Here is a 9,495-nt window from a genome sequence, read left to right on the forward strand (position 1 = left end):
AAATCCTCTATCTGAAACAGAACTTCCTCGCCATTCTTTTTTTGTTTGTTTGTTTTTAGAGACAGGGTTTCTCTGTAGCTTTGAAGCCTGTCCTGGAACTAGCTCTTGTAGACCAGGCTGGCCTCGAACTCACAGAGATCCGCCTGCCTCTGCCTCCCGAGTGCTGGGGTTAAAAGCGTGCACTACTACTGTCCAGTGTACCTCTCCATTCTTAGTGAGTCACACCTTTAAGCACTTTAAAATGAGCACTGTGCACTTATTCTTGGACCCCCAGAACATCACCCATCTAATGTGGCGGTCGTTCCACACCATGGGGTCAGCATCATCACCCATCCAGTAGGGACCGCGACTCCATATTTCTCACGAGCTCTATATTGTCCTAGGGATTAAAACACAGATGTACACAAAGATACAGAGTTCGAGTCATCCTCAAGAGGAGAATGCCCCATTTATTCAGAATTTGCCAGGTTAAATACTTTTCCCCAGAGGAGAGAAGGAGCCCCTCCCAGCCAGGTGTGAGATCAAGGTGTTGAGCCACTGGCACCAAGTGGCAGGAGCTTTCAGCAGGGGTTACCGAGCTGGGAACCCTGACAGACAGATAGGAGGAGATTCAGGGCACCTGTGAGAACCTTCCTTAGCAGATGAAATTACCATATCAAGACAGAAACAAGGTTTTGAACTAATCCCCGCCTGCTGGCAGAATCGAGCAGGGGAAGCTAAGCTGGTTAGTGTAAACATTTCTTGCATCCTGTGCTTTGGCCTCGAGGAACAGGGAAGACAGGGCATTACATGTCCCCCTTTTATATAAAATATGATGACTAGGGCCAGTATTAGGTGGCATGGCATCAGACTGACCCCTTACCCGTCTCTGGAGGGTGCCCAGGTCCAACATAATCCTATCTTAGGTCGGGGAAAGCCTGTCAGAAACCATACCCGTCATAGGCTTACCAGTCAATATCATTGAGTTTAGTCAGATTTATGCTGAAAGATATTTTGAGGCGAATGTCAAAAGGACTTGACCTGAGTAGTTCTGACTCCAGCTTCATGAGATCATGAAGGTCACGCTCCAGTGTATATAAGTATCCCCAAAGGAGATTTTGCTTAGCACAATCCTAAAAAGTCTGCTCAGAATAGAGTCTCTTGAGTAAGGCTACAGCACCGGTGAATGGAGCCCCCAGAATAACTAGCCAGACTAAATGACAGTCAATTAGTAAATTTTGTATTCCAGGGTCCGAGAAAAAACAGCAAAAGCCTTTTTTGTGACCAGCAGGGGTCAAAAACCCATACCCAGTTTGTAAAGATTAACTGTAGTATCCAATTGTAAATTTAGCTCAATTTGAAAGATTATGGCATTTTAGCCTGTGTTGAGAAGTTACTCATAGTGTCCAGAATCTGCTGACAGGATAAGAAAAAAGAAAGGAAAAACTGGCAGCCGTCTTTGGTGCCGCAGCAATGACAGACAGATCAAGGGTAGAGAGTGGGGGAAAGTGGAGTCCAGATATTGGATCACTTTAGCCAGCTTCTCAGGAACCCCGTAGCTCTAGTTGGCAGGTCGGTACCAAGCTGGAAACCCTGACAGACAGATAGGAGGAGATTCAGGGCACCTATAAAAATCCTCCTTAGCAGGTAAAATTACCATATCAAGACGGAAACAAGGTTTTAAACTAATCCCCTCCGGCTGGCAGAATCAAGCAGGGAAAGCTAAGCTGGTTAATGTAAACATTTCTTGCATCTTGTGCTTTTGCCTTGAGGAACAGGGAAGACAGGGCATTACAATCTAACTTGTGGGCAAAGATCAAATGCTGAAATCAGCAGAGTTGTAGGAACTTCCTCCTTTGTACACAGTTTTTAAGTTCCTCAAAACTTAGAGGTCACAGCTGCAAGAGAAAGGAGGAACCTGGAGGATGCTTAAGTACCAGGCTTGCTTTCAGTAGCCAGCCTGCAGCAGCTTCAGCTTCCAGGTCAACATGAAGGCTCTCCTTGCCCTGGGCCTCCTCTTGCTCTCTGTCATTGTCCAGGCTAAGGTTTACGACCGATGTGAGTTTGCCAGAATTCTTAAAAGAAGTGGAATGGATGGCTACTGGGGAATCAGCCTGGCAGACTGTAAGTCTCCTTTTCTTGACTCCTCCAGATAAGCACCCCCTGAAGATCAGGTTTAAGGATCCAGCGAGGGATCAGAGAAGGATCTGGAGTCAATAAGCATTTGGGATCCCTGTGTCTGTGACTTGGTTTGATTAAAAACATCAGCGTTTTTCTTTTTGATCAGAGATACTGGGATGAAGGCATGGGAAGAGACGTCTATGCCAGGCTAAGGCAATAGGATCCAAGGTGCTCTTAGAGTGTTACTGGGTTTTTCAGTCGCTTCAGACTCGGTAGTCTACAGGGGGCTGAGGAAAGATGGGAGGATTCGCTCATTCAGAACTTAAGTTCTGAGAGCCTGGATTGATTGGTATCTGTCTTCATTTTTTTTCTTGCCATGGCATCGATCTTTGGAGAGAAAAAAAATTCAAATTTTAGAACTTCCTATACAGGGCAGAGAGATCCTATCTCCCCTTCATTGTTGCTTAAATGAGGTCTTCTGAAACTCAGAATAAAATTGGTGTGCTTCTTCACTCTGGGATGGCTTTTCATTCTGCACAATGGAAGATGTGGATGAGGAAAAGTTGTTCATGGCTTCTTGTATCGATGTCTGTTTTTCATATTAGATTAAGGCAGTTATTATGCAATAACTAATTGTCTATGAACAAGTAAACAGATGTGTGTGGATGCATGGATGATCAGATGGATGGATGGATGGATGGATGGATGGATGGATGGACGGACGGATGGACTGAATTGCAGAATAGCCTTTCCTGCTCTAATGTTCTTGCTTTCAGTATTCTCACCAGCCATTTGTAATGGTGCACACTCCTGGAATCCAAGCAATGGGATGCTAAGGCATGAAATTTCATGTTCTGTGCCAAAGTAGAAATCATAGAAACATGGAAGAAAAAAAGATTTCTAACACACAAATTCACTTTGAGTCTAAGAACATCTCTCTGAGAAAATCCTCGTTTTCCTAATAGGAACATTTTCTATTAGCATATGTTTTTGATACTAATTTATAAAATCCACCTAACTCCTGTTTGTGTTTCTGTTTTAGACAACAGTGTCTCAAGGATAGATGGGGAGGGAAAAGAGATGAAAGAAATAGCTATTATATTTGGGGGCAGGGGATACAGTTTCACTATATGGCAGTGACTGTCCTGGCATTTGGTATGTAGACCAGGCTAATCTCAATCCCACACAGATTCATCAGCCTCTGACCCACACTGCCAGGAATAAAAGTGAGCACCACTGTGACCGGTTCATCTTCTTGAGTATTTAAAAGGCATTATCCTGTTTATTCTCGGTGCAAATTGATCTGTCCTCAAAGAGATTCTTTTTGGGGGTTCTTGAAAATTTTCACTTGCTACTAGGTACAGCAGTTCCATGTTCTTGAAAGGCAGAGGCAAGAGGATCACTTGAGACCAGGGACTACCCTGAGGGGCACAGCCAAACCTGGCCTGAACTTGTATAATATTTAATAATTTAATAATACAGTAGCACTTATAAAGTAAATCACTTGTGAAATACAGCCAGCTCAAGGAGCTCATTTTGATATCCATTATGAATCATTTGTGCTTGCTGCTTATTGATGAATATTCTTTTTCTTTTTAGGGGTGTGCTTGGCTCAGCATGAGAGTAGCTTTAACACCCGAGCTACAAACTTCAACTCTGAGAGACGAGGCACCGACTATGGGATATTTCAGATCAATAGCCGATACTGGTGCAATGATGGCAGAACCCCCAGAGCAGTGAATGGCTGTCGGATATCTTGCAGTGGTAAGACAAGGGTTTCAAGGGATAGCAAACAACCAAGCTGTTCTTATGTTCAAGAACAGGGATGCTGTGCAGGAGACACACTGAGGAAACCATCAGGAACCTGGGGAGATTGTCTTGACTTAATGGAGTCCTCTGAGTGCCTGTCTTAATGCTCCCTCAGAGTTCAGATGCTTACAGCAAGCGGGAACTGGTTAAAGGGATCTGAGGATAAAAGCAATGAACCAACTCAGACATGTCTTCTTCTCATCAAGTCTCTTTATTCTTTCAAAGTTCTGTCTCCCTCCCACAAGGTTTCCAGTTTATAGGCTCACACAGATACAATTAGCAATTCTCTGGCAATAGCAAGGATAGCAAATAGCTTGCATTTTTCAGGGTCAAGAAGACAGATAAAGCTGAAAAAGTGGGAGTCTGTTATCTTACTTACTTATGTCTCAGAGGGGGCGTGCCTGTGAAATGCCTGGACATATCTGAAAGGGGTTGTGATTTCTAAGTGTGGAGGGGAGAGAGTTGGTGTGTTAACTACATCTGTGTGGTTAGTTAAGCTAGAAGCTTGTAATTGATAATGTAGAAAAAAGAGGAACAAAACGCTGCAGGGCTGTGCACTCTGAGCACTGTCTTCCGCTTCTTATGTGACTGGGAACGCAGCGTCATGATAGCCTTGGCAGCCGGCATAAGCTGTGGAAGGAAAACGGGTAGCACAAATGGGTTCACTATAGCATTTTCATCAAATGTTTTCTGATTAAAGGGAATCCCTCAGGCCAAGAGATTACAGCTACTGTACCTTAGATCGAGGGGAAAAGCAATGGCTACGTAGTATGAAATCCAAAGTCTGGCAATTTCAGCCTCTGGGTCAAGCAGTGGTTTTGGTACTGCTGATCACTGAGTGAGAAGAATTTCTTTTCTCTGTGGCCTTTTGTATATATTCTATTTATCAAGATGATAAAGCAAAATGAAAAGTCATCCAGTATAACAGTACATGAGAGAGTTGTGCCCAATAATTAATACACTCCTAGGGTTTTTTAGGATGAGTCTCACTATGGAAAAGGAAGTACTATGGCTTCACAAGATTTTTACAGAAATGACAGCAACTCTTCATAAGGCAGGTATCCCCAAAGCTCTGCAAACTGGGTTTCCTTCCCTGGAATGTGTGACCCCCATCAGGTAGCAGAGTGATTTTTGTCAACTGAATTCTCACCATATAATCCTGTGGACCACACCACTGGCTGTTAGAAAGTCATTGTTATTCACGTCAAAATTAGCCAGGAAAGACATCAGGCTTAGGACATGGCTTGGTGACCAGTCAGAGGGCCCTTGGTTCCACCTCCAAAATCACTGAATCAATAATCAATATAAACAGATGCTGGGAAGACAGCTGAGACAGAAGAGTCCCCCCAAGCCAAGGTGTGACCCTCAGCACCCACATAAAAGCTGAGTTTGGTGGCATGCATTTGTAAGACCAGCATTGGGAAGTCTGAGACAGGCAGATCCATGGGGCTCACTGACCAACCAGCATAGCCTAATCTGTAAGCCAGTTCCAATGGCAAGACCCTGTTTCAGAAACCATGTGGACTGCTTCTAAGCAACAGTTACTGTATATGTCCTCTGACTTCTACATACACATAGACACACATGTGCATGTTCACTGGTACACATACCACATTACACAGACACATGTTAATTAGTAGAAAATTAAAAAATAAAGAGCTGGTATCATTAAACCTTGGTGTTTTTTTTAAGCCTATACTCACATATACAGAGACGTGATCAAAATTGGCAAAAAATAAACATTGGTAACAAGTTGTTATTTTATAATAAACAAAAGTTTCTGGAATATGTACTGATTAATTGTAAGTGGTCTTCTTAGTGTTTTCTTCTGATGATTTCCATTTTATCTGTTCATAAAGGGGTAGTCATAGATATTGTCATAGGGTCATTTATTACTGAATGAATTTTATTATGAAAATTTCTAATATATACAAATGAAGACATTACTATAATAATGACTACATACAGGATACCACTAAGTATCTGGAATTTTGTCCAACTGGCTTCTTTGTGTATGTATTGATGTGCTCTTCGTGTTGAGAGATCTTAGAGTGAATTACTAATATCAAATTTAGTTTTAAAATGCTTTAGTTAGCATATCCAAACAATTAACTCCTAGATGGACATTATCTCATCGAACAAAATAACATAGATTTATGTATTTAAGAAGAAACTTGTTTTCAACAAGAAACGGAGCGCACAGGGTTCATATCAGGATGGAGGCTTGAATTCATACAATGGTCAAAGTAACACGCAATTTCTGTGTATGAATTTAATCAGTCAATGTCGTTCTATTTTTCCAGTGTGGAAAGTGAACCCAAGATTTGGTACAATTTAGCCAAGCACTAAACAATGAACTATTAATTCCTACTCTGCTAAATTTGGTTGTTAAAATTTTCAAGAGAAACAGATGATGGAATATTTTTGTCATCTACTTAGCCTATCTGCAAAAGCATTTTGTAGACTCATCTACAGTCATTGAAAGGGATTAGAATCCACGGGGATATAGGAAAATCACGCCCGGTTTGACTGCTTAGAGAGTTCATCTACCTGGAAAGCTCTGGAAAATACTCTTCAAGACTAAACATCTGTTCTGTAGATTCATGCAGAGATATATAATGTACATATATACTCACATAGAAACATGTAAAGATTTCCTATTTTTACATAAATTATACTTGCATAGCTTTGAGAGATGGTTATTACTCAAAACTATGTTCATAGTAACAAATATTCACCTGAATTCTTATTTAAAGAATGAATAAAGTTGCAGTAGCAATATTCTCTATGTTGAAAACACCACGCTTAAGTACAGAAAGTTTTTTTTTTAAAAAATTGTTTATTTATTATGGTTACAATGTTCTACCTGAATGCCAGAAGAGGTCCGAGGATCTTATTATAGATGGTTATGAGTCTCTATATGGTTGCTGGGAAATGAACTCAAGATTCTGGGGCTCACCCAGTGCTCTTCAGCCTGAGTTATTTCTGCAGTCTCAGGTCTTGAGTGATAGAGCACCTGTCTCTGTTTATTTTACTGGTATAAATTACTAGGAAGAACTTTATTCACCCGAGGCTTGTGCATTTTCATTCTTAAAGTATTCATTTATCTTTATGTGTGTGGGTGCTTTGTCTGCATATAGGATTGTGCACCGCTTGTGTGTCTGGTACCTGTGGAAGCCAGAAGAGGGTTTACATCTCATGGAGCAGGTATTGCAGACACTAAAGAGCCACCATGTGGGTTCTGGGAATTAAGTCATCTGGAAGACCATCCAATGCTCTTAGCCACTGAGCCATCTGTGCGGTGTATATTTTGTTAGGATGAATTTTCCAATGGTAGACCCAGGCGACAGTTATTAGCATGTTCTAATTTCTAGTGTGAGAAGGAAGAGGAACTTCCCTCATGGTAGCTGACAGTCACACAGCCTCCAGGGACTCCTTATTACTTCAATGTGTTCTCTACTTTTTATCAGTGCTGGAATCCTAAGAACACTCTACTCTCAAGTCTATTCCATCACCCAGGGTCTTGAGAAATGAGAAATAAAATGACTTATACCATGTCGAGTGGATGGAAACAAGAGAGACTCTCTGCAATAATCAGAGATGAATGGACAGTTGTGAAGAAATTTCTTATATTCACTGCTCAGTGTCACAGAAGAAAGCTGCCTGGATCGGAACTAAATGGGTTCTCTAACCATCCTTGTCATTCTCCACTCCTGTCTTTCAGCTTTGCTCCAGGATGACATCACTGAAGCCATCAAATGTGCAAAGAGGGTTGTGAGGGATCCACAAGGCATTAGAGCTTGGTAGGTGGGAACTTTGGAAGGGGAAACTCTTGGTTCTGTTGATCTATGCAGTGACTCTTTCTGAGGCCCAAGTGTCATACTGACCACTGGGGCCTTTCTCTACATCATTAGTTTTAGGAATTTAGTTCTAGGGAATTTCTCCAGATTTGAGAATCCCACACATAACTACTTCCTTGTCAGGCCTCCTGATTTGTAGAATCAGTTAACATTGACAGTGAGCATCCTATGTTCTTCTCAGGGTTTGGAGAGGATCAAACTGCCATGGAGATATAACTCCACCAGTCAGTAGCACTTTCTGGGTCCAGCTATGTCCCATGTTTCACACAAAATCTTGACCCAGAACACAATATCCATTAGGGTTACTGATATCACTATTGCTCTCTCCCACTGCAAGGCCTGAGTTTGTGTATGACAGAGGAATTTAAACATTTCTTCCCCATCTCATTTTTCTCCACAGGAGGGCATGGGAAGACCGCTGTGAAAACCGAGATCTCAGGCAGTATCTTAGGAACTGTGGAGTCTAACTGCTGTGCGCCACCACTTCAGCTCATCTGTCTCTTCCTCGCTCTAGAAGTAGTCATGGGAAAGGTGACGCTTCTTTCGTTTCCCCTTCAAACAAGCAGGCTTTCAACAGAAACATCAGCAAAATAGAGACTGTTTCCCATGAGGCTTAATGCTGACTAACGTATTCACTCTTTTACGCAAAGCCTCTATTTTTCAGTTAGTCAATGCCTCAGATGCTGGTGACAGTAATCTAACACCTGGATCGTCACACACATCTGTATACATCAGTTCTTCACTATAAAGTCATTCACATTACGTTTCATCAGAATTAATCTTCATTCATCTCCCCCCTGTTGGATACACACACAAGAAATATTTCAGGCAACAGTTGATCTTGGTAAAATGGCAGCTGTGTGAGCTTCCAGGCCTTGTGTATGGGCTCAGCATCCTGTCAATTAGAACTTCTACTGTAAGGGTCAAGGTTGGTTTTTTTAAGGGAGTAGAATTCTGACTGGGTAGAAATCAGACTCCCCAACTGGGAAACTTACTGTAATGAAATATATGACCTTTCAAAACATTTTTCTTAGATTTGGCCCATTTATACTATTTAAAAAGTAAATTCTTTACTCATGTGTCAGTCTGTTTAAACCCTGGAGGGAATGATCCCATGCCTTTTGTTGATCATGACACATTAAGAAAAGATTACCAAATATCAACTAACTCTGAGTCAGATAAGCTTGTATCAGCAAATCTCAGCACATTGTAAAAAAAACTACAACACCATTAAATGATTTCAGTGCATAACTTGTCTTTGTATGCTCTCATATGCTGTCTCTTGGGAAATTTTTATGTATTGGGAAAATTCACATGGCACTCATAATAAGGCCTACACCCTCACCTAACCTTAACCAGCACCTACATCATCCCCTACATACAAGCAGTATCGTCACCAACACACACCCTATCCCCATACCCTCATCTACACACAACCAGATGAATACTTCTATGATAATATTCAAAAGCAAGCTGATCAATCTCCCTTGTCCCTAACAGACCCTTGACACAGCTGTTCCCACATGACGACATCCTCCAGTCATGCAGACATGAAGACATTGCTACAGTGACAGCCATTCCCTGTGTGTTGTTCTAGCATTTGCTGCTTTCACTTCCTTTCTATTTGTTCCTCTCACGCTCTGTATCTATAACGATTTTCTAAAGCATTTTAAAGTGCATTAGATGAAGGTTCTATGGTGATATGCAAGATATTCATCAGTGTGGC

The 9,495-nt window shown here is 41.6% G+C and overlaps 1 protein-coding gene across 1 annotated transcript; it reads left to right on the plus strand.

Moving 5' to 3' along the window:
• The first annotated feature begins 1,910 nt into the window (after window positions 1-1,910).
• On the plus strand, window positions 1,911-9,020 carry LOC125389707 (lysozyme C-2-like). The gene is made up of 4 exons (XM_085683422.2): window positions 1,911-2,103; window positions 3,700-3,864; window positions 7,634-7,712; window positions 8,170-9,020. The coding sequence occupies exons 1-4, from the start codon at window positions 1,968-1,970 to the stop codon at window positions 8,234-8,236; spliced, it is 447 nt and encodes a 148-aa protein (XP_085539548.1). The 5' UTR covers window positions 1,911-1,967; the 3' UTR covers window positions 8,237-9,020.
• The last annotated feature ends 475 nt before the right edge of the window (window positions 9,021-9,495 follow it).

The sequence above is a fragment of the Myodes glareolus genome, chromosome 26 (assembly GCF_982192425.1).
Source record: "Myodes glareolus chromosome 26, mMyoGla1.1, whole genome shotgun sequence".
Lineage (NCBI taxonomy): Eukaryota > Metazoa > Chordata > Mammalia > Rodentia > Cricetidae > Myodes > Myodes glareolus.

Coding starts and splice junctions, on each gene's coding strand:
- LOC125389707 (XM_085683422.2), top strand. CDS start 1,968: ATGAAGGCTCTCCTTGCCCTGGGCCTCCTCTTGCTCTCTGTCATTGTC. Junction 2,104..3,699: donor GGGAATCAGCCTGGCAGACT/GTAAGTCTCCTT, acceptor TTTTCTTTTTAG/GGGTGTGCTTGGCTCAGCAT. Junction 7,713..8,169: donor CCACAAGGCATTAGAGCTTG/GTAGGTGGGAAC, acceptor TTTTCTCCACAG/GAGGGCATGGGAAGACCGCT.